Source organism: Dicentrarchus labrax, unplaced genomic scaffold (assembly GCF_905237075.1).
Source record: "Dicentrarchus labrax unplaced genomic scaffold, dlabrax2021, whole genome shotgun sequence".
Taxonomy (NCBI): Eukaryota; Metazoa; Chordata; class Actinopteri; family Moronidae; genus Dicentrarchus; species Dicentrarchus labrax.
Genome location: NW_026136718.1, coordinates 22,028,443 through 22,054,172, shown reverse-complemented (window position 1 = coordinate 22,054,172; position 25,730 = coordinate 22,028,443). Strand labels below are relative to the sequence as shown.

The window sequence follows — 25,730 nt, the reverse complement described above, 5'->3', positions numbered from 1 at the left end:
CGAGGCTGTTGTAAAAGAAGCCATCTGAGTTAAAGTCAGGTGCAAAGAGTCTTGACTGTGTGTGTGTGAGTGTGATATAAACTGAAAGGTCTATAAAAGTGGATTTAACATTCACAGGATACAGTTGTGTTGAAGTATGCAACCATACAATCACAGCGGAATAAACAAAGTAGCCTGTATGCTTAAATACGTCCAATGGTTGACATCCCTCAAATAACATTATGTACCAGAGGCGTCCCTAAACCTGGCAACCCAAACGTTGCTCGTTAGAGTCACGCGTGGACGATTCTTCTTCCGGGGTCTACTGGTGGCTCACGAGCGGCGGTTAGTCTGATGTTGAGTCCAGCTCAAAGTTAATGTACATAAGAGGTTTAGTTTGTTTGTTTGTTTGTTTGTTTGTTTGGGTTTTTATTTTATTTTTTATTAAAAAATAAAATATTTTTTATTAAAAATCTCTCTCTCTCTCTCTCTCTCTCTAGCTATACAATTGTTTGAGCTATATTTAAAGTTAAGATATATCTGAGATATTAGAGAATAGTTGTCCTATATATATATTTTTTAAATTTAAAACAACGAATAGCCTACATATAAATATGGAAGAATAAATGGGTTCTCCTTTACCCAACCAGAACTGCCTTATGTAGTCTAGTGTAAATATATGTGTACATCCACTTTTCCCCCAGAACACATCAGCTAAACAGATGGTTTACAATCTTACTGGACACAAATGGATTGAATAACAACATCAATCAAGTGTACTGCTTTATAGATTTTTATATTAACAAAGTCAGTGGTGAACTTAATGATGGTGCTCTGCTTACCTTTCGGAAATTCAGTCAAGGTCACGTAAAAAACAAAATAAAGAAAAATAATACACAGTTTTTCACGCTCCATATTCACTGGTATTGTTTATTTAATTTAATATTTTAATTCTTCAGCTTTATTGTACCACATAGTTATACCATGTCATCTTTAAAAAGAAAAAAAATCACAATCAGCTACTGACTCTGAGTACATGAGATACGAGAGAGATCCCTAAGGAAGATCCTTAAGCACATGATTCCAGTGTGATGAACTGAGACACAAAGCACTACACAGTAAGTTGTTTAAAGTAGTTTTTTCAGGTCAAGTGTCAGCTGGATTCTGAAGCTGCCATTAGGTGGCATCATTGACCCATGTACATTATCCAACCAGGAGCTGGAGTAATAATGTAATTGAAACTACCTGAGGTGCAAAGTAACGTACATTTGCTTAAGTGCTGTTCTTTGAAGTACTTCTACTTGAGTCCTTTTGTCCGATGTTACACTAAAACAAAGATTAATTCCAATGATAAGTAAACTCTAGTTTCTTTTCCCTACATAAATCAGAGTCATTCAACTTAGTTTCATTCTACATTGTTTCACTGGTCATCCACAACCCAGCAGGAACACTACATATGATACATTTAACATATGCTATCCATGCTAATTATTATAAGCAGCAAGTCAGCCATGTATTATACTATACTAGTACTACTATTATGTCATAATCACATCACAAATTAACAGAATATAAATTGTACATCACTGTGCAGGCAGGTACACTTTTATCTTGTCCAACAGTGCAGTGGGATCTTGTAAGAAAGCTGGAAGGTTGTTCCTGTTAATGTAGGCAGCCAAGCCAAAACCAGCAGCTGACAGCATCAGAGGCCACATAAATGATCTCTTGCATTTGGGCTCATCACAGGGCCTCGTCTGCATGGGTTGAGCCACTCTCTCCCACTGAGTGAGGATGGCCTCACGGGCTCCAGCCCACTTCCCTGGCCCTCTGAGACGGTACTGGTACGGCGTGCAGGGACCGAACATCACTTTCAGTCCCAGCCTAGGATCAGTCAGCAGCAACCTTGAGATGTTGGGCCGAACCCCCACCAGCTCTGCTATCTCATCCATGTAGCTCACGTAATCCACTTGGATGGTGTGTCTCTGACTGGTGACATACCTGAAAAAGTGACCCAAATTGAACATATATCAAGATAACAAGATTTGATCCAGAGATCCAAAATATGTATGTAATCACAAAGTTGAGTGAATCCACTGCAGTACCTTCTAGCCATTGCCTCCTGCTTGCATTGGATGTCTTTTAGCATCGAAGCCACTGAGGGAAGCTTGATGCAGCCTATATGAGAGGAGACATTGTGACACAGTGGTTTGCCCTTTTAAACACAAAATAAAAGGAATGAGTGACGAGAAAAAATTTGCATCTTTTACAGAATCTTTATTACCTTTAAAGACACGTGTGGCCAATCTGGCCTGCATCTCAGAGATGGGCATAATGGCCCCCAGTGGCTGCACTAAACCAATGATAGCCAGAGTGGGACGGTCCAACTCAGGAGGAAACACATACTTGTACAGAGATGCTTTGTTCTCAGAGGCTGTGACCACATGTGAGGCCAGGAATGGAAAGGAAAACCTGTAACCTGTGGCAAACACCTGCGAGACAGAGGACTCACAGTGACACACTGGGAGCTATACTGCGGTCTATAACAGTGTAAAAAGGACAGAAGAATAGACTGTCAGTGCATGTGGGTGAGTGTGTATACAAAAATAACCTACCACCAGGTCAACGTCCTCCACTACACTCCCATCATCAAACTCCACACTGGACCCCTGAAATCTGCGGATGTTGGGTTTCACCTGAACTGTTCCAGAAAGGATGCGGTTGGGAAGTTCATCATTCACGGTGGGATGTTGGCTGAACAACCTGAGATTTATATTCACAATGGTTAGTAATACTGAAAACATGTGTCAGTCATAAAACATTTTATAGTACAAAAAAGCCATGCCTTCGACTAAACTATGCTGTTTTCTGCAATACCTGTGCTTCGGCTTCAAGTTGTACAGACTGTGATCAAATCTTTGGTTGATGCGCTTTTCTGCCATGCTGCAGACTAATCCAAAGGGAAGCATTCTGCGCACAATAGTCACAAACACTCTGTCGTTGAGCATATCTATGGGAAGACCGTAGCTTGAAACTCGATTTAGGATCCAGGCTCCCCTTCGAGTGCTTAGATATACCTGTAAATATATACAATACAAGAAGTAAATGCCAGCACTTGATTAAAGATAAGTGATCAAAGTCTTATTGCCTTGGACGATCAATAACTACCCAACCTGCTTGGTGACTCTGCTCAACTCCACTGCAATGTCTCCCCCAGAGTTTCCTATTCCAATCACTACAGCCTTTTTATCCCTCCACTCCTCAGGAGTCTTGTAGTCTCGGCTGTGGAAATACTTTCCCTTGAAAGTGTCAATACCTGAGAGGACAGATTTGTGACAGTCAGAGAAAATGCCTTTTGACATTTTAAAGCCTTTTTTTTGTCAAAAGGCATTGATACTAAATTAATAAATGTCTTTATGCTTCTGCCAAGAGGACTTGATAGCAAGAAAAGACATTCAAAGATAACAGAAACCTAAAACGTTGATTGTTTCAGACACTCGTCAGTAACATTTGGTATCAGACATTTGCTTGATTTGAAGCTCCCTACATATTAGCAGGGAGTACAGATCAGATTTGTCTGTTGACTCAGGCATGTCTCCATGTAACCAGAATAAATGAATGAATTAATGAGTACACTGTATATAACAGTGGTTCACAATTGAGAGATTAGGAGATGTTGAAAGGGTCACAAGATGAATCTGCCCTGATAGGAAAGAAGAAAACACTGTTCATCTTAACAAAAGTATATTATTTTTTCCATAATTGTCTCTGATCTTAGCTTTTTTTTTTTGTGAAACAGTTTGGACCTCTAACACTTATTGAAACTATCTGTGAGGTTCAGAGTGGAAAATCCCACTTTGGATGGAACTGCTCACAACCCATATACAACCTGTGACAAGGGATTGAAAGTAGATAGAGCCAAAAAGGGCAAAAAAAAAGGTTGGGGAACACTGCTATATATGAGTGAGCAGAATTATGTTTAATTGAGACATTAACATTAGGACAGGACTGATGGACAGGGCTGATGTTAATGATTCCCTATTTTCTTTATGTTGTGGCTATACCCCACATACTTTATTATCTAGTATTATTCTGCAACCACCATAGATATGACAAGGAACAGTCTATCTATCTTAACACATTCAATCAGTGGTACCTGGGAAGTCATGTAGTGGCATGTTTGGGTGGCAGTGATGTCCAATACAGATCATCACAGCATCAAAAATGTGTTTCTCCCTTTTGCCGTCCTTGTCCTCAGTCTCAACTTCCCACTGGCCTGAACGAGAAAAATCTGATCTCTGCTTCACCTGCAAGACTTTGGTCTGAACAACAGAGAGGCAGAAACAGATAATAAGTTGCATCTCCTGACTATACATCTTTTCAATGGCAGAGTTAATAAAGAGTACATCACTCTCAGGACGCTAGTGAAGCCCCCTTACATTGAAGCGTATGTGCTTGGTGAGCTGGAAGCTGTCAGCATACATTCGAAAGTAGTCCATGATGAGGGAGTTGTGCATGTAGTTGGGGAATTGTGCAGGAATGGGAAAATCACTGAAACACATCATCTCCTTGGAGGTGTTGATGATGACAGAGTGGTAGATGCTGGCCCTGTCTGGCTCTGGATTCTCCTGCAATAACAGCCAGGAGGTGAGAACACGTTCATCCTAACTTACTAAATACACTTTGTGAGTGAAAGAAAGTCCAACCTGCACACAGTGAAACCCACCTTAAACCTCCACAGGCCACCAATGTCATCGCTGCTTTCGAAGCAGACAGGCTCCAGCCCCTCATCCAGACAGCACTTGATACAGGCCAGACCTGAACTACCTCCTCCAATCACTGCCACACAACCAGTCATATTCCAGCTCTGTGAAGAATGAACCACATTAGTCTGAAAAATGTTTTGCTCTGATTAAGAAGAAGTTACATTCATGAAGCAACGAACAAAATGTTAGAGAAGGTTGGTCAGCACCAAGAGACGATGTCTGTCTGTTATGGACTGGGAACCTGTTGCTTACATTCAGTGTGGATTACTTAGATGTTTGACCTATTCCACATAACTCATCATATTATAAGTTACTGTGTATATGTAGAAACACTTTGAAGCACAGTTTGCTCCACTCACATCCCACAAAATAAGTAACCATGGTCATAAAATGTTAACGTGAAACAGCAACAGATGTCCTCCTATCTACTGAGCTGTTGAATATTTTTATGACCACCAGAATGTCATCAGAAAACCCTTTACATAACTTTGTTTTTTATAAAGAAAATGCAGCAATTAGCATAAGAATTTTAATAATTCAATGCATTAGTCACTATGACCAAACATCTATAGAAAAATGTGACAGTAAACAAAAACTTTATCTTTCGTTAAAATGTCTGTTCTCCTTAGGTCAATAGCTAAATATAGGCCATATAGAGAGAATATGTTTGTTAATTTTATATTAAACATCATAAGTCATCACCAAATTAAATCAGTATAACCTCCATATATTAAATGTGTAAGCAGTCTTGCACATATAAGTCTCCTCTGCGGAAAATAAATCCCTGACTGTGAAATTATCAAACTTCTGTCAAATTACACAGATTTAATACATAAAGACAATTTGGGATAACTACTGTATCTAACAACTTCTAAAAGTGCAGACTTCTTGAAAACAAATGTTATTATCCCTTCACTCAATTATTTCATTAAATCTGAAAATCAACAAAAGAAACAGGTCTGAATTTTGTTTTTTGTGGGCACCTGGATCTCATATTTAAGTGGGAAATCAAATAAAACACAACAACAACAACAACAAAAACACACGCATAATTCCTTTGAGGTTTTTGTTTAGATTTTTGGATTACTGACCACCTTCACCACCATGAAAGCGGACGACGCACCTCGTAGGACCTTGCAGAGTGAAAAAGTGGAAGGCTATCTGACATTTTAATGATTTCTGAGGAGATTTAGTGTTTATGGCATACTTTAATTTTTAACCAGTGTTGAAAGACAACCTGTAGCCTAGAAATAGAACTGATTAACCAAAAGTTGATAAGCTACGTTTTGGAAAGACATCTTACCAAGTCATGTAGTAGCCTCATAATCTTATAGGTATTAAATTACTCTAAACTCTCATGCTTATAACATATAGGTTTAATGCAGGAAACATTGCACGCTGCAGGAAACACAACTGGAAATGTGCCTTTCCTCTGTGCAGAACTTTTTTTTTCAAATTCCTTAATACTTAATATTCAATTTAAAAAATGCTTTACAAACTTTTTGCTTGAATCTACATGCTCCTGTGAGGTTGTGCAGGCTGCGTATCAGATCAGACTGCCTTGTTATCTATGGCCCATTTTAAGGAGGAAAACAAAGAAACACACTTTTTTTTTTTTAAACCTACACAATCTGACCCACCCTCTCGTTATTTAATTCAAAACCAAATCAACCAAATCCACTTTCCATGCAACTCTGCAAATCACTTACCTGTTGTGATGTAACGGAGAGGTCTCACTTGCACAGAATGATGGGCACAGTGCAGTAATCTGACCTTTATCACAAAAGGGAGGTTACAAAAGTCTTTTTTATTGACTATGTGAATCTCAGTAAACTGACCCCATTTGATCCATCTCCTTATCACAGACTCTGTTGAACCTTGGCAGTACCCATAAGGTAATGGCAATGTGTGAACAACTGCTCTATGCTTTTACTGACTTATCACCCAGTGTTGTGGGTTAGATAACAGCCTGGCTGTAGCTGTTTGTTTTTTAAACCTTACCTCCAACATAATAGATATTATACAACATAACATAAGCCGAATAAAGTTTTTATTATTCAATTTAATTATTCAGTATTCACAACAAAATACTACTTTAACATTTTTCTAGTCTGAACTGAAAATATAGGCTTGTTTACAACAACATTATCAAAACAAATCTTTTCGTTGTAATACGGTCAATTTCTTTATTTTTATTTATCTTTATATCAGTCTCAGGCCAGGGATGTAATGAAGGGTAAGAGTTAGTTTTTGGTAAAAATACAGTATCAAAAATGTATGTGATCCACTTTTACACTGTACTGTAGAAAGAAACAGGAAGATGGGAGTTACATAATTAATTAACATTAATATAAACATGTAAAAAAATAATAACATTCAAATATACCATCATTGCCTCTAAATAATGCTTAACTTCATGTTCTAGTATTGCAAATTAAGCCATAGTAAATCATCAGTCATCAGTGATTTGCAACATGGGGTATGTAGTCATTGTTAAATACTCCAAACAAATTAGAGAGACCTCAGAGAGCGATCCTTGTAATCATATGTTCTTTAGACTATACAGTGAAAACAAGGACAATATGCATTTGGAGATTGTACAAGTATGAACAAACAAATAAAAGCCATAGATTAATAGCTATTCAACTAGTATGAGTATAGCTTTACTAAGAAGTTAGAGATCCCAGTATGCCCTAGCAATAACACAATGTGATATGTTCAATAACAGTTTTTAGTAGGGATAAAGGAGTACACCATTAGGCCTACGTGTATCTGTTCAACCAACTAAATGACCTACATCCACTAGTAACCAGATGTTGTTAATTTAAGCCTGAAATTGATATTGGTTGATCAGAAGTTGCTACATTTATTACAAAACTATTTACAGAACAGCCTCAGAATTAAGCTTTAGACTTATGTTTTTGAGTAAGATAACTTATAATTTATTTGTTTATTAGAAAACAAATATTGACACATTTTACTCTGATTTTATTAGAACTCGTAAAAAGTACACTATCCGTACCTGACACTCATTTGAGCCGATTACTCGCTCAACTCTAGTTTTTAGCAAAATATAACATCAGCTGGCCTTTGAAGCCACCATGTGTCAGCATGACTGACGTATCTTAGTATAGTCTCTTTCAGGAATTGGGGAAGTACAGTGTAGAAATTGTACACAGGTGCTATATGATCAACGTGTTAAAAAGAGCAAGTATGAATTGTACATCACTGCGCAGGCAGGTACACTTTTATCTTGTCCAACAGTGCAGTGGGATCTTGTAAGAAAGCTGGAAGGTTGTTCCTGTTAATGTAGGCAGCCAAGCCCACACCAGCAGCTGACAGCATCAGAGGCCACATAAATGATCTCTTGCATTTGGGCTCATCACAGGGCCTCGTCTGCATGGGTTGAGCCACTCTCTCCCACTGAGTGAGGATGGCCTGACGGGCTCCAGCCCACTTCCCTGGCCCTCTGAGACGGTACTGGTACGGCGTGCAGGGACCGAACATCACTTTCAGTCCAAGCCTAGGATCAGTCAGCAGCATCCTTGAGATATTGGGCCGAACCCCCACCAGCTCTGCTATCTCATCCATGTAGCTCACGTAATCCACTTGGATGGTGTGTCTCTGACTGGTGATATACCTGAAAAAGTGACCCAAATTGAACATATATCAAGATAACAAGATTTGATCCAGAGATCCAAAATATGTATGTAATCACAAAGTTGAGTGAATCCACTGCAGTACCTTCTAGCCATTGCCTCCTGCTTGCATTGGATGTCTTTTAGCATCGAAGCCACTGAGGGAAGCTTGATGCAGCCTATATGAGAGGAGACATTGTGACACAGTGGTTTGCCCTTTTAAACACAAAATAAAAGGAATGAGTGACGAGAAAAAATGTGCATCTTTTACAGAATCTTTATTACCTTTAAAAACACGTGTGGCCAATCTGGCCTGTATCTCAGAGATGGGCATAATGGCCCCCAGTGGCTGCACTAAACCAATGATAGCCAGAGTGGGACGGTCCAACTCAGGAGGAAACACATACTTGTACAGAGATGCTTTGTTCTCAGAGGCTGTGACCACATGTGAGGCCAGGAATGGAAAGGAAAACCTGTAACCTGTGGCAAACACCTGCGAGACAGAGGACTCACAGTGACACACTGGGAGCTATACTGCGGTCTATAACAGTGTAAAAAGGACAGAAGAATAGACTGTCAGTGCATGTGGGTGAGTGTGTATACAAAAATAACCTACCACCAGGTCAACGTCCTCCACTACACTCCCATCATCAAACTCCACACTGGACCCCTGAAATCTGCGGATGTTGGGTTTCACCTGAACTGTTCCAGAAAGGATGCGGTTGGGAAGCTCATCATTCACGGTGGGATGTTGGCTGAACAACCTGAGATTTATATTCACAATGGTTAGTTATGACGCTAAAATCTTAAGTATTTTAACTCAAACAAGGAAAAACAGTCTAATGCACCAGTAGTGACATTATACGTCAATCTGCGTCAATCGAACACTGAGGGTTTTACGGTGCCTTTATTCCAGCTCCTGACCTGTGTCGATAAGCGGGTCATAACAGCATGACAAACTACAATAACTGACTTCCGGCTGTTATTAGGCATGCATCTGTACCTTTCACCTCATGCAGTGTCTTTGCCTTATCTCTCTCCCTCCACACCTCTGCTTTAAGCTCACAGTTTGAAAACCTCTGTTTTAGTATGAAAGGAATTCCTGTCCTGATACTGGCCCTAGGAATGCCAAGGGTGCAGCACAGTTGTTCAGATCCATTGTCTAGGGACCATGAATTACTACATCAAACGTCCCAGCTACTCTGGCAAAGTTGTTAAGATATCTTTGTCTGGACAAAAGCATTGGGTGGACAGAGTCAGACAGTCTGCCATTTGCAGGGAAAAAACATGTTCTAGTTCAAAAGCTGTTTGGTGAAGCTATGCTATAGAAGTAGTTGTAAAAACAAATACAACAACAGTACCTGTGCTTTGGCTTAAGATTGTACAGAGAATGGTCAAATCTTTGGTTGAGTCGGCTCTCTGCCAGGCCACAGAAAAAACTAAATGGAAGGATTTTCTGCACAGAATTCATCACTCTGTTAAAACCCAGATCAAGGGGCACCCCATTGTCCCCGACTCGGTTCAGAATCCATGCTCCCCTTCGAGTGCTCAGGTACAGCTGGGAAGAGAATACATGGTCGTCAGTCATTATGGTGGTACATTATAAATCTTTATTTAATATTGATAGTTTACTAAATTTGTAGGGATGCACATCAATCTATCAGCCGATAGCAGTTACCTCAGTAGCGGTCTTGGTATGAACGGCTAAGATGTAGCAAGGAAAGATGGATGATTTAATATTTCATAGCTCTGACCAAAACAAATCTAATACATCACTTCTTTCAAACACGTCACTTTGACTTGGAGGTATAAAGCATTGTGAACTTGAACTTACAATACATTACGTCCACCACTTATTATACTTTAGAAATCTTGTTATAAGCTGTCATGCGTAATTATAACAATTATCAGAATTAACATTATCAGAAAAATACATAAAAATTACATAATAATATAAATTTGCCGTTATCAACCAATCATTTATCAGCCCTGATGTATATCATGCATCCCTAAAATAATTTTTATGTGAAATAAAATGTAAATATGGACTCAAAATAAGGGATTTTATCACTCTGTAACCTGTATAACATAGCTTGTGTTTATCATTTTGTTCATTTCTTTTTTAAATTTTATCTTCAAAGTAACTTCCAAATTATTTGATTGTCTGCTGGTGTCATTTAATCGACTGGATTTTATTGTAAAACTGTTGCAAAAAAGTGAATTTTCAGACACATATATCTAATCTATGTGAATCTATCGCATCCAAACCTGCTTGGTGACTCTGCTCAGCTCCACTGCGATGTCTCCCCCAGAGTTTCCTATTCCAATCACGACCACCTTTTTATTCCTCCACTCCTCCGGAGTCTTGTAGTCTCGGCTGTGGAAATACTTTCCCTTGAAAGTGTCAATGCCTGAAAAAAAAGAGGGTAAATTTTTGTGACTGCTGGATAAAGTGCTTCTGAACTGTTGCAAGAAGATTTTCAAGTGGACATTATTCACTGTGGGTGCTGCTGCTTTCTGTTGATGAAGCATTATGTAACCACATTGTGTATAGGGTTGTCATTACAGGCTCATTCATACTGTGTCAAAGGTTGATTCTGGATATTTATAATCTCAGTCACTGGTACCTGGGAAGTCATGTAGTGGCATGTTTGGGTGGCAGTGATGTCCAATACAGATCATCACAGCATCAAAAATGTGTTTCTTTTTTTTGCCATCCTTGTCCTCTGTCTCAACATCCCACTGGCCTGAACGAGAAAAATCTGATCTCTGCTTCACCTGCAAGACTTTGGTCTGAACAACAGAGAGGCAGAAACAGATAACAGTGTGCTGATAACAGTATAAAAGCTCAGGTGAGTAGGATCAATTTCCTGTACATTTAACCATCTGTTGTGTTGAACTAAGCAATATTTTACATTTGAAACCAAAGTGAGAATGTTGCATATTTTTGAGTACAGCGAAATGTAACTCTTAGTGAAGCCCCTTACATTGAAGCGTATGTGCTTGGTGAGCTGGAAGCTGTCAGCATACATTCGAAAGTAGTCCATGATGAGGGAGTTGTGCATGTAGTTGGGGAATTGTGCAGGAATGGGAAAATCACTGAAACACATCATCTCCTTGGAGGTGTTGATGATGACAGAGTGGTAGATGCTGGCCCTGTCTGGCTCTGGATTCTCCTGTAATAACAGCCAGGAGGTGAGAACACGTTCATCCTAAATTACTAAATACACTTTGTGAGTGAAAGAAAGTCCAACCTGCACACAGTGAAACCCACCTTAAACCTCCACAGGCCACCAATGTCATCGCTGCTTTCGAAGCAGACAGGCTCCAGCCCCTCATCCAGACAGCACTTGATACAGGCCAGACCTGAACTACCTCCTCCAATCACTGCCACACGACGAGTCATATTCCAGCTCTGCGAAGGATGAACCACATTAGTCTGAAAAATGTTTAATGTGTAAACAAGAAGATGCATCCATGGAGCTGCTACACACAACAGGAAGTTGGCCAAGAGTTTTCCCCGATTCCCCTCCCCTATTTTAGCGTGTTGACTAGAATATGTTTTATACACAACTAAGCAGATGCATGCAACAAACAAGGAGATCCTGGTAGGTCAGTAGTCCGCTCTCTAGTTGTGTTTTAACTGATGGTGTTGACTTTGCTCTAAATGTTGGCTCAGTGTCACACACAAACAAGTGGCTACAGGTCGGTTGCGAACAGCGAAGATTTTAAATTCTTAAACCAACCAAACCTTCAATCGCAGCAAACTTCAGGCTTGTTTAGAGTGAATCTGCACAGGCGTTGACAACAACCTCCGAGCACAGCAGCTATCGGTCTGCAACCTTGATTTCCTCTAACACAGACGCACTCGGATGTTACGATCGGATAGTTTCTGCACGTAGGCTACATTGTCTCCCTCTGCACGTAGGCTCTGGGCTACATTGTCTTACCTTTTGCGATATCTCAAAGAAGGAAACACTTTTTCGTGCTGCATGCAACTGAGCGGTGGGCGGAGTGAGGTTGAGGTGGGTTGTGTAAATTTATCAGTATGCTGACCCTTGGATCGTTGTAGCGTCAGAGCTATTTAAACTGGTGGAAAAGCAAACACACAACACCTCTGCCTCGAAAACAACTTACTGTATGCTACATTTAACAGCCCGGGTCAATATCATGATAAATCTGAGTGTTTAAAAGTAGTAAATGGAAGCCAAGGAACCCGCTGCCAGCCAACCAAAGCCAATCACTCAATCTATGGACTACAGTGGACGTGTAGTCTCTCAGTGACCACATAAATTATACACACACATACATCCTGGATAAGGCATATGGTCTGAAGGTTTAAATGTACTGTATGTAAGTAATGAATCATTAATATGTTTCTCACTTTATATTCAGAATCAGAAATACTTTAATAATCCCAGGGGGAAATTATTTAAATTAAATATATATGTTAAATATTAAGCCAACAAGTCTTCTATTAAGTATTAATAAGTCAAAGGGTTCCTATTTTCTAATTAAAACGCCAAATAAAAAGGTGAAGTTAGGATAGAGGTGGACATAATGACATTTAGAGTTTTTTATTTTATAAGAATATAATAAATAGGTTCTTTTATACCATTTATAAAGTTACTGGTTGTGTACAATATTTGCTAGTTCTACAAATCAGCAGCTCCATTTCAGGGAGCAAATATCTGCTTTGTGCTTGTGTCTCCATCTGCTGTTTCAAAGTGAAAAGGTTTATAATCTCTCTGCCCAGTACAGTTCCTTCAGTGCAGACTATGGGAAAAAGATATACCTGTGCACCTAATGTGTCTTTAACAGCAGTGCTGGAATGCACTGATTGAAACAAGTATGTATAAGTTGATAAATCCAGTGTGGACAGCCTTAACTTCCTACTTCATTCACTACAAGGGTCCATGACGTCCAGGATCCTAAGTAATGCCACAGAACATGTTCAACAGCCAATCATATTACATTACTGTAAACTGGCAAAGGGCCACAGGCTGGATTTGAACCCTGGCCGCTGCAGACTCAGCCTTGGTCCAGGTGAGCTACTGGGGGGCTTATTCTAAAGCATATTTAGTGTTTTCTGCAATCAAATGGAGTCAATTGTCTCAAGAAGGTTCAGCTCTAGCTAGCATGAAGCTCACCTTAGAACAAGAGTGAGCGGGTCTTCTTCTACAGAGGCCACCATGTTGAACTGCCGTGTTTCTACAATAGCCCAAATGGACAAATCAAATACTGGCTCTAGATAGGACCTTTTCTTCACGCTTGAAAGGCTGAGGTGTTGAATGGTTGCAATCTGCAGCTTCACCGCTTGATGCCACTGAATCCTACACACTGGTCCTTTAATAGGCAGGACTAAAATGTTATTGGAAATTTTATTTCCACATACATACTGTCATGCACCACTGGAAGACAGATTGATTGTGCAGATTTGCGTCAAATGCACAGCACATTAAATGCTTATAGACGTTGGTGCCAAGAAAGCTACGAGAGAGAGCAAGAAGCAAAGGCATTCAGTATGTATAGAAAACTGCACTGACTTAAAAAGAAGCATGTTTACTTTAAAAACAATTTCACATTATTATACAGTTTTTTCAGTTGCTAACAAGAGTTTACCTTATCGAAACTCTAACACAGCAACACACCTACCTCACACAATTAGCCCAATAGTACATTTTCTGCTCAAAACCACATTTTGTTCTTTAAACATCAACTCTACATTTCAAAATGCAAAATAACATTCTCCATATACACAAACTCTATCAAAACACAGCAAACCTGACTCAAAATCAAATCATTCTGTCAAAACACTAGCACAGGAACAGATCAATTATAGCACAACAACTTTCTAAATACAAACAGTTGATAGCATTACAAAAACTCCATTACTTTTCATGTTTCAGCTCTACCTGCAAACAGTAGACAATGAGAAATCCATGGTTTGTTTTTTTTAAATTCAGTTTCCTTTTACTGTAAACCACCCTAAAGTTTTGGCTTGAGGGTCAAATGTGTGCATTTTTGGCAAAAAACTATGCAAAAGTGAATGAGTCATCTTTACTTTATAGAATGTACAGTAGAAAAAAAAATGGTCAGTGACAAAATTGCAGAAGTTAAAGCTTTATTATCAACATGAAACTGCAGCCAGTGATCAACAAATAATCCAAACTATGTGGCCTTTGGTTCAAAATGTGTCAAAATATTGTCAGATACACAATTTGACAACAAAAAAAGAGGGACAGATGGGAAAGAAACAACAATGCACAGTCCTGTTCTAATCCATACGATCACTTGACATGCCTTATCCACCCCTGGCAGTCTTCAGCTGAGATATCTGCAGCCGGCATCCATTGCATCAAGTAGAGACATTTGGTCATGTGGCCAATGATCGTACACTTTCCACCTCCAGGAAGAAAAATATTCCTCAATGGGGTTGAGGAAAGGCGGGTAAGGGGGGAGGAAAAGGGAAACCATTCTTGGATGGGCCTCAAACCAGTCTGTGATTGCATGTGCACGGTTTAATGCAACATTGTCCCATGCAACTACAAATGTCCTCACCCGCTCACTGTTCATTTCAAAAAGGAACTGTGTACAACTGTTTTATTCAAACTCTGTTTGCTCAGAGTCCGAGCAATGGTGGTCAGGCTAATGCTTTCCACATTGTGAAATACCACGTTGTCCTCAACAATTCTGGTCTAAATTTCTCAGTTTTATTGTACTGTCAGCAATGACCAGTCCTACCAGGGCATGCTCTTGGTCTTCACTGAGGAGCCTTCCTCTTCCCTCAGAGTGAGGAAGACGTTGTGTCCTAGAGGAACAAAAATACAATATACTGTATTTGCATTGGGACTGGTCTATGATGGTTGCTCCTATTTCATTAGTGACAACAGCTCTCCTTTGAACACCACCACACTCTTACTGCTCTCCCCCTACCTCTCCTTCTCCCTGGCCCTCTTCCTCTCCCTGGCCCTCTTCCTGGCTCTCTTCCTCTCCCTGGCCCTCCTATTTGTCTTCCTTGTCCAGACTTTCTTTCTTTCTTTCTTTCTTTCTTTCTTTCTTTCTTTCTTTCTTTCTTTCTTTCTTTCTTTCTTTCCTCATCTGTGTTGCTTTGTATCCACATAAACTCAGTCCAGAAAGTCCCTTTTATACTGCATTGTGTATGTAATTGAAAGAACTTCCACACTGGCTATGTCTCTGATTGAGATTGGAATTAGCTGTGGTTGATCTATTTTACCCAAATTACAATAAATCAGCTCTTTCTCAATATTTCATTGATATGCTCATTAAGAAATGCTTATCAGCTGTTTCAATATATATTTTGTACTTCTTTTGTTGCAGAAGCAGAGGCTTTATGCAATATTTAAGGTTTTGATCATAAGGTCTTGGGTGAGCTTGAATGTAAAGAAAAACTTAGAATTGTAGAAATGGATTAATTGACTGCATATTCTGTGGAAACAACATGAATTGTGTTAATTGTATGGTATGAACAGACCGATGTGGGGCTAACTGTGTTTAGAGTTTTGAAAATGTGACTACAGATTGGACAAAAAGATGTTAGCGGTTGTAAAAAACTGTAAATTAAAAACATGCTCTGCCAACAGCACTATGAGAGAGAGAATGTGTTGTAGTGGCACCTGCCTCAGTCAGCATGTGTGTCTAAAATGTTCTGATGAGAAAAATCATTCTGTAAAATGCACAAATATGTAGATATACAGCGGGTAAAATAAGTATTGAACATGTCACCATTATTCCCAGTAAATATATTTCTAAAGGTGCTATTGACATGAAATGTTTTACCAGATGTCGGTAACAACCCATGCAATCCACACATGCAAATTAAGTTATGTGTAATAATGTGAAAATGACACATGACAAAAGGGAGGTGCAAAAAGGCATGGAAAGCCAAGACACCAGCTGAAATCTATCAGTAAATAGAAAGCAATCCTGCCACTCTCATCACCAAGGTGTCACACAAGAAACATCTCATGATGGGTAAAACCAAAGAGCTCTCAAGACCTTTGCAACCTTATTATTGCAAAACACACTGATGGCATTGGTTACAGAAGGATTTCTAAACTTCTGAATGTTCCAGTGAGCACTGCTGGGGCCATAATCCAGGAGTGAAAAGGACATAATTTCACCATAAACCAGCCACGACTAGGTGCTCCTCGCAAGCTCGTTTAAAGTTTGCTGCACAACATTTAGACAAGCCTGTGAAATACTGGGAGAATATAATCTAGTCAGATGAGACCAAAATTCAACTCTTTGGATGCCATAATACACAGCATTTTGGAGGTCAAATGGCACTGCACATCACCACAAAAACACCATACCAACAGTGAAGTTTGGAGGTGGAAACATCATGGTGTGGGGCTGTTTTTCAGCATATGGCACTGGCAAACTTCATATAATTGAAGGATGAATGGAAAAATGTACCGAGACGTTCTGCCATCTACCAGGATGATGAAGATGAAACGAGGGTGGACATTTCAGCAAGACAATGATCCCAAACACACAGTCAAGGAAACTCTCAGTTGGTTTCAGAGAAAGAAAATAAAGCTGATAGAATGGCCCAGCCAATCACCTGACTTGAATCCAATAGAAAATCTATGGAAAGAACTAAAGATCAGAGTTCATAGAAGAGGCCCACGGAAACTTCAAGATTTGAAGACTGTGCGGAAGAATGTGCCAAAATCACACCTGAGCGATGCATGCGACTAGTTTCTCCATACAGGAGGCGTCTTGAAGCTGTTATTACCAACAAAGGCCTTTGTACGAAGTATTAAATACATTTCAGTAAGCGTGTTCAATACTTTTCCCCCGTGTCATTTCATTTTATTACACACAACTTTAATTTCTGTAATTATTTATTTTGGTTTCTTTGCATGTGTGGATTGCATGGGTTGTTACCGACATCTGGGGAAAAGTCATGACAATAGCACCTTTAGAAATATATTTACTGAGAAAATGGTGACGCGTTCAATACTTATTTTACCCGCTGTAGCTGGTGTATAGTTTGTCTAGAAATGAATGGATTTTTTAGGGTTTTAAAGAATGCATCATACCTCATCATATCTGACAGGTTTCATGATTATTCTCCAGTTTATTATTCATATATTTTATTAATCCTATTTGAATAGATTTTTTCTCTCTCATTATTTTTATGACTTATTAATCCTTAATATATTATTTTTATATATATTTTTGTTGTTACGAGTAGCATAAAGGGAACTATGACCTAAATTTAACTATAGACCTCGTTTCCTTGTGTGAACTTTACACAGTCCTTTTCTGTCTCAACAGAGTTAAATGTTGTCAAACTGTCAGATTTGATAAGTTAAACCTGAAAATGTTATTTAACAAAGTATAATGTCGTTGCATCAGCGGGTTCCTTAATGTCTCAGCAGTAAAACACATAGCAAAACAAACTGGATTTTAAACTAATGAATCTGAAACAGCTTTGGTCCTAGTGTGTGTCAGTTGTTGTCATTTGTCCCTGATGCATAGCAACCACAGAGCCCTACAAAAGCCTACAAAAGTTATTTAAATAAGCCTAAATACAGTCAGTAATATTTAGACAAAATATATTATTTTTTAATTTGATCTTTATTTTTATTTTTTTATTCTTTTATTTTGAGGCCTTTGGCAGACATTTCTATTTCTTGTCATTAAAGAAAGTTTGACAAACACAAAATGTAGGCTAACATATAAATTCAGTGTTATACAATGAATACCAAAAAGGTTAGAAAGACAATCAAATATAATAAAATCAGTTAGATTTCTAAAGTAACACAAAGAGGCCACAAGATGGTGCTGTTTTCCCGATAATTGACACTGACCTTCAGCATCAAAACACTTCCCTCCACTTCCCACTAAACGTCTCTGTAGGCATCAGAGTTCCCCAGATATTGTGTTTCAGTGTTCATGCCGTTGTGCATTTGGCATCTGTGTCCTTTTGATCAGAGCAGAGAGATTACCACTTTAATTTATGAGTCAATCCTTTAATAATTTACTGATAATTCCCATAAACAAAAGAAAAATATAATCTGGCACTTAACATAGGGGAAATTGTAATTAGCTTTGTGTAATGATATTTAACATTTTTGCATGTTCAGCTGATCTGATTCACTGACTAATATGCTCTCTGGGATACACTAGCAATTAAGCAACATTCATGATAAGTTTACTAACTGGCTACAATCTCTATTTCATCTTTATTACTGCTATACTTACTTTATATTTACAAATAGTACAAAAAGGAAATTGTGGAGATAGATTGTGGGAAATTTTGCATCTGTGAACTAAAGGTTTACAACTAACTGTCTGGCTAAAAATGTGAATACGTTTTATACTCTACTGTCTAAATCACCTGCTATGGCTAAAGAAAGAATTAATTAGAATCTGGATATATTTAGAAGGAGGGAATCAGTATGAAACAAACCTCCTGAGATGACCAACTTTAAGACTGTGAATTAACAGACCAGATGTTCTCAGCAGATGGTGCAACATACTGGACTACAGTACCAGGAAGTGGTAGAACTGGTTTTTGGAGTGAAAAAGGAGGACTTCAGGTTTCTTGAATTGGCACACATCACACCAGAGGAGGATTTTGAATAGCATGTATGCTTTAGACAAGATTAAAATAGTCCAGCCATGTTGGTTAAAGACCATTCAGAGAATGTGAGAGGAAAGGAGATGGAGGTGCGGTGCTTATTGTAGAAGAAGCAGCACAGTAGTGCTGCACCTGAGAAGGTCACTATGATGCTCCGTGTAGAAGAAGGTCTGGTCTCTGGTTCTGGTATCACTCTGGTCCTGAAAGGCTGAACCACCCGCTCCCACTGAGTGAGAATGGCCTGACGGGCTCCAGCCCACTGGCCCGGCCCAGTCAGGCGGTACTGATAAGGAGTACAGGGACCCAGAAAAATCTGCAGTGCCAGTCTGGGGTCCTTCAGTAAGAGCCACGGTATGTTTGGTCGAACCCCCACCAGCTCTGCTAGAGAGTCCAGGTAGGGGATGTAGTCCACCTGGAGGGGGTTACGCTCTGAGCAGGCAAACCTAACAAACAGAAACAAAAACAAACAAACAAAAAACATTATAAAAACAAAAAACAACTGTTTTTACAGATGTTTGATAGACCAAAGGATTAATTGATTAATCAATAATAAATAAATAATCATTAGATGCAGCCCTAGTGAGCTGCATTAGAGGAGTGGATTATTTGTGATCATCATAATATCTTAATATGGATCTTGTCATATTGAACAGCCTATTTTCTACCTCTTATGCATTGTTATGGTGTCTTTCTCAATTTCCTTGATCATGTTCTCTTCTGAGGGTAGCGTTGTTAAACCTGCATGAAAACAAATCAATAAATGTAAAATACACTAAAACAGTTATCTTAATCCTAATTTTTTCTTGAACATCCGAAAAACATACTTCACATTGTGTTGTCAGCTTAACTTCATGCTTCTTACTGATTCTATGAGAATTGCGTATGAACATTTTAAATTTGAAATGATCAAAAGTCCACTGTAGAAAATGACACTTTACCCCTATTTGTGGTCTTCCAGGAAACACAGCTATAAAACATGGTTAAATGTGAATGTGCCCTCTCTTCAGTTAATAACAGTTTCCTTATATCATGAGGGTCTATTGCAGTACAACTACTAAAGGGTCTTTCTCTATCATCAAAGCCCTCAGTTTTTAATGTAGACCTCAATGCAAATACCAAACATTATATAACATAATAGATCCTGTGTATTGATAAATCCCTTTACCATCAAGATAAAACTAATACCTTCTTACTGTGTTGTACTAACCTTTAAACACTCTTGTAGCCCAGCGGGCCTGCATCTCAGCCAGAGGGTTGACAGCTCCAAAGCCACGGATGAAGCCCACCACTGCCAGTGTAGGCTGGCTCAGTGCAGGAGGGAACACATGCTTGTAGAGACGCAGCCTGTAACCAGATTTAGCCTGCAGAGTCGAGGGCAGGAAGGGGAAGCTGTAGTTGTAGCCTGTGGAAAACACCACTACATCCACCTGTATGACACACACATAACATTTAAAGATTAGAAGACTATAGACATTTAATTACTTTGTGGTTATTTTATTTTTCATAACCAGATAATGGACTTTTTCATTCATATTATTCAGAAAGAAATAAAGTACTGTGTCCAGAAAGCAACTACAATTACCAACCCATGGTTTTATGCCTTCAACAGTCAAGTAGCAGTTTACGTCACAAGAAGCCTATTTCTGAACGGCAGTATGTGAAAGGCAGAATAGACGAGATGAAAGGATGACAGCCTGTACTGTGGTAGTTATTTTTTACCTATTGTGTGCAAAATTTTAAATCGCACAATTCATTCTTAAATTATGGCTAAAAGCCCATTTTGAGGTCACATGGACCTTTGACCTTTGACCTCCAAATTGTAATCAGTTCATCTTTGAGTCCAAGCAGATGTTTATGCTAAATTTTAAGAAATTCGTTCCTACAATATCGCGTTAAAGTAACCTTTAACCACCAAAATCTAATCAGCTGCCATATCACAGTACTGAATGCAACAATATATTTTTTGACATGATATGACAGTCTAAGAATTTTTCTAATACAAACCTTGTCTATGATGCTCCCATCGACAAAAACCACACTGGACCCACAGAACTCCTTCACATTTGGTTTCACCTGAACACGACCTGAGATGATCCGAGCTGGCAGGTCGTCATTCACAACTGGCATCTGTGTATAAAAACTGCCAAAAATACTTTTTTTATTAATCACTTTTTATTACCAATCAGTGAATGGGTTGTGATGTAACTTGAAAAATGAGACCTTCCTCAACTATCTCAGTTCCTCTGGACTGATTTTTATGCGTTTCCGTGTGGGGATGAGGGTTGTATTTTCTGTGAAAACACACGTCTTCTCTCTCTGCTTCACTACAGTGTCAACAGTGTGCAAATGTTAGCATGTAAATGGATTCCAATAACATCAACAAACGACCACACCACCACAACACCAAAGTCAAAGTCACAAAGCGTGTGAAATATATTGTGATATTGCAGGTTACTTTGTTGGCTGGTGTTGTGGGGCGGCTGGTGCCGGATAACGTTATTCACTGTGGCTGGGTTGCAGTGGGCTGGTTAACATTAGTTTGCTTGCTCACTAATGTGATTGCTGAGCGGATATGTTAGTTGGTTAATAATAACTTGCAAAATTAATTCCCCAGCTAATGTGGGCCATGATACTAACAAATGTATTTTTACAGACAATGATAATTTAAGCCAAGAATGCAAAAAATCAAAAACAAAGGTAAGGTAAGGGTACAAAGCAAACAATTGCATTCTACTATAGTGAAGAGCAATGCACGGCAGGATCACCCAACTAACTGTAAGTTAGCTCAAGTAAAGCAGGGGTTGGCTGTACGGTGTGTGTCTGGTATTGGTGGCTTCGTGTTGTTGGCTCATGGGGTGATTTGTAAATGGTGAGATAGTTGTTAGCGTGGACTCAAATAAAATATAGGAAAATTGCAGATAGTAACATTATTCTAAATATTAAAATTTTCCAGAACTCAGTAAATGTCACTTTTGGCCAATGCCCAGGATACAGACTGTGTACGAAGTGCGAGCAACAGGACGCTGACTGCTGTTCACTTAACGGCCACTGGTGGCACTATTAACAACCATTTTCTGAAAATGATACAGTAGAATAAAGACGTTCATCTAAAGTATCTTGTTACCCATGATTTGGTTTCAGGCCATATAGTTTGTGGTCAAATGCTTTGTTCAGCTTCTTCTCCACCCTTGTACTGATCCATGAGGGGAAGAGGTTCTCCAGTACGGTATGCATTCGAGAAGTCCCAATAAGGTCACCTGGGAGCCCCCCCTCTCCTACACGGCCGACAACCCACGCTCCGCTCCTGGCACTGAGGTACACCTGCAGGTCAGGTCAGAACATAAAGCGAGGTTAAGATTCATGTTTATATTCTTAGGATACTTTTTTTTTTTTTTTTTTTAATAATACAGTCAACAGCAACACTGCTCTATTAAAAGAACCCTCAAAAGTAGAGAAAAGTAGTTGTGTACCTTCTCAGCAACTCTACTGATATCCACAGCAATATCACCTCCAGAGTTCCCAATCCCAATCACTACCACTCTTTTCCCATGCAGACCCTCTGCGTTGCGGTAATCCCAGCTGTGGAAATATCTGCCTTCAAAGCTCTCAATACCTAAGGTGGGAAATCAAACAATCAATATGCTGAGGCTGCAAAACAGTTGAACTAAGCAAAAGTTTTGGAAGTAACAGTGAGAGTTAATGAAAATGTAATGGTACCTGGGAAGTCTGTGAGTGGCAGGTGAGGCTTGGTAAAGTGTCCGGTACAAACTATCACTGCATCAAAAACAATTGTCTCCCTCTGACCCTCTCTCTTCTCGGTCTCCACCTCCCACTGGCCTGTCGCATCAAAATCCAGTCTCTGCCTCACACTGACCACGGTAGTCTGACACACACACACACACACACACACACACACACACACACACACACAGACAGACAGACAGACAGACAGACAGACACACACACACACACACACACACACACACACACACACACACACACACACACACACACACACACAGACAGACAGACAGACAGACAGACACACACACACACACACACACACACACACACACACACACACAATACCCTCCATTCATATTGGCATTTATCTTAAGTTATTTGTGTGTAGCTTAAGAAAGGAAAATTAAAAAAAAGCATATTTCACTGCAGTGTTACTCATGTTAACAAACATTTAAAAACACTAATATCTGAGAATATTAATGAAGTAGCTGTGACCATTTTGTTTATATTTGTGTGACATTGCCCTTAAAAGCAACCAATAATACAGTTTTGTAGTGTGTATCAGTACATTAAAATATAGAGTTTCTCAACCACTTTGCTCAATGGAGTGGAATATTACTGAAAAGCATGGGAGGAGTTATGGTGGGATGTACCAATAATCTGCTCCTAATCTAGGTTATCACCTCGAGTAGCTGCAAGGATGTCACTGTATCTAATCTGCATAATGGACAAAAAAAATAACATTTACAACAGCTGAAATGTAAAACATATTATATTACACCATATTACAGGTCCAGTATATAACATTTAGAAAGCATTAATGGCAGAAATTGAATATAATATTCATAGGAATGTTTTCATTAGTGTAAAATCACCTGAATATAGGAATCAGCGTGTTTTCATTACCTTTTTTATTTACTGATGCATTGGGTCGCTTACTGTGTCTACAGTACTAGAATACACAAACCAAAAAACCTTTTTCTGTTTCAGCGCCACCGTAGTTCCTCTTACACAGTTCACAGCCCGTTCTCATTGCCAGGTCGACACTCAGGTTGGGAGTATGCTTTACTAAAACTTTTACTAAAGTAAAACTACCTGAGCGTTATCTTAACAAGCAATCCAGTGCTACTAACCTGGAAATGAATGTGTTGCATCAGTTTGAAGGCCTGGCCGTAGAGACGCAGATATTGTAGCACCTCAGAGTGGTGCATGTTGTTGGGGAGCTCAGCTGGTGGAGGGAAGTCGCTGAAGGCCATTATCTCCTTGGAGCTGTTGATGATCACTGACCGATAGATGTTGGCACGTCCAGGCTCGGGCTTGTCCTGGAGAAGGACAATATAAAGACAGATAGGGACATTTTTCACTATTTCACTATCTCACACTACTTTGTCTGCAATTTAAGTGTCACAACAAATACATGATAATTGTTAAAATGGCCAACCTTTCCAATTTCTTTCACATTTATCAGTTTTCCCATTTCTGCCAATAGATCCTCCTAAATATTACACATTGGACCCTTAAGAGCCGACTCAGTTGAACTTTGAAGGACATCTCTGGTTTTGGCATAATCTTCCAGCAATATGAGATCCATAGAGGTTTTATTTTATTTCATTTACTGTCAGATTTACATGAATATTCCTACACGTTTTAATATTTAAAACATAATTTAAGAATCAAATGAGTATGATTGCAGTGCATGGTGATGACAATAGGAGTTTTTAATGGAAAAGTGTTTATGTTAAAGCATTGCCGCTCACCTTAAATCTCCATAGACCCCCAATGTCATGGCTGCTTTCAAAGCAGGTGGGCTCCAGACCTTCATCCAAACAGGCCTTGATGCTGGTCAATCCAGAAATCCCTGCACCGATCACTGCCACCTTCTGAACCATGTTGGAGACGAAGTACGACTGACGGCAGTGGGGACAGATCTGATAACATAGACTAGACCTTTTTGCAGGAGAAATTTACACAACTGTAACATATACCCCTAATGCTGATGTGGTCCTCCCAATCACCTTGCTCAATTACAGAGTGGAATATTACTGAAAAGCATGGGAGGAGTTATGGTGGGATGTACCAATAATCTGCTCGTTATTTAGGTTATCACCAGGGTCACCAGAGGCATCAGGTAGCCACAGGGATGCCAAATTGTATATACTGCATAGTGTGTATTTATTGAACACAAAACACACACACACACACACAGACACACACACACACACACACACACACACACACACACACACACACACACACACACACGCCTCCTCACGGATCAGTAAGGAATATGGTGACATTGCCCTTAAAAGCAACCAGTAACACAGGCTGTATAAGTACATTCAAATATAATTTAAGAAAAAGTACAGGACTCACAATTCACAAGTCTTCTTGCGACAAAGCATTATTGTGTGACCTGTTAGGCATGCCTATATGCTTTACTCCATATGGAAAAACTACCTGAGTGTATTGCTTGCCCAAACTATACTAAAGGGAACTAACCTCAAAGTGTATGTTTTGCAGAATTTGCAGGCCTGAGCATAGAGGCATAGAGGCACTGTGACCCTCTGAACCCTGCTGTAGAAGAAGCAGACTGACAGCAGTGGGGACTGATCTGATAACGTTGGAGAAACCTTTCATGCAGAGGAAATCTTACACAGCTGTAACATATACTTTCAGTTGCTGATGTGGCTCTCTCAACCACCTTGCTCAATTACACAGTGGAATATTACTGAAAAGCATGGGAGGAGCTACGGTGTGATGTACCAACAATCTGCTCCTTATCTAGGTTATCACTAGTGTCACCAGAGGCCTTGGGTAGCTACATGGATGCCAAACTGTACCTAATCTGCATAATGGACACAGTCAAAATATTTGCTGTTGAACCTCCACTCTGATAACTCACACATAAATATTTACAAAAAAGTATTTCCATTTAAACATCTGAAAAGTTTTACCTATAAAACATGTTTTACTTCTCCTTTATATTGCACA

At 39.3% G+C, this 25,730-nt stretch overlaps 2 protein-coding genes across 8 annotated transcripts; both read right to left on the bottom strand.

Moving 5' to 3' along the window:
- Window positions 1–895: 895 nt before the first annotated feature.
- On the bottom strand, window positions 896–12,441 carry LOC127350435 (flavin-containing monooxygenase 5). 7 transcript variants are annotated; one of them, XM_051377082.1, is made up of 10 exons: window positions 12,132–12,324; window positions 11,655–11,795; window positions 11,368–11,556; window positions 11,008–11,173; window positions 10,649–10,791; window positions 9,742–9,938; window positions 8,997–9,144; window positions 8,666–8,873; window positions 8,487–8,559; window positions 896–1,977 (listed from the first exon to the last, which is right to left on the bottom strand). In XM_051377082.1, exons 2-10 carry the CDS (start codon window positions 11,784–11,786, stop codon window positions 1,563–1,565), a joined length of 1,671 nt encoding a protein of 556 aa, XP_051233042.1. In that variant the 5' UTR covers window positions 11,787–11,795; window positions 12,132–12,324; the 3' UTR covers window positions 896–1,562. The 7 variants fall into 7 exon arrangements, with proteins under 7 accessions (XP_051233042.1, XP_051233041.1, XP_051233040.1 ...); XM_051377081.1 differs by lacking the exon at window positions 8,487–8,559 and adding an exon at window positions 2,082–2,154; XM_051377080.1 differs by lacking the exons at window positions 8,487–8,559; window positions 8,666–8,873 and adding exons at window positions 2,082–2,154; window positions 2,261–2,468.
- Window positions 12,442–17,970: 5,529 nt separating this feature from the next.
- LOC127350579 (flavin-containing monooxygenase 5-like) lies at window positions 17,971–24,749 on the bottom strand. The gene is made up of 9 exons (XM_051377325.1): window positions 24,497–24,749; window positions 23,873–24,061; window positions 22,713–22,878; window positions 22,466–22,608; window positions 22,120–22,316; window positions 21,000–21,135; window positions 20,203–20,422; window positions 19,661–19,733; window positions 17,971–19,438 (listed from the first exon to the last, which is right to left on the bottom strand). Exons 1-9 carry the CDS (start codon window positions 24,626–24,628, stop codon window positions 19,021–19,023), a joined length of 1,674 nt encoding a protein of 557 aa, XP_051233285.1. The 5' UTR covers window positions 24,629–24,749; the 3' UTR covers window positions 17,971–19,020.
- Window positions 24,750–25,730: the final 981 nt, after the last annotated feature.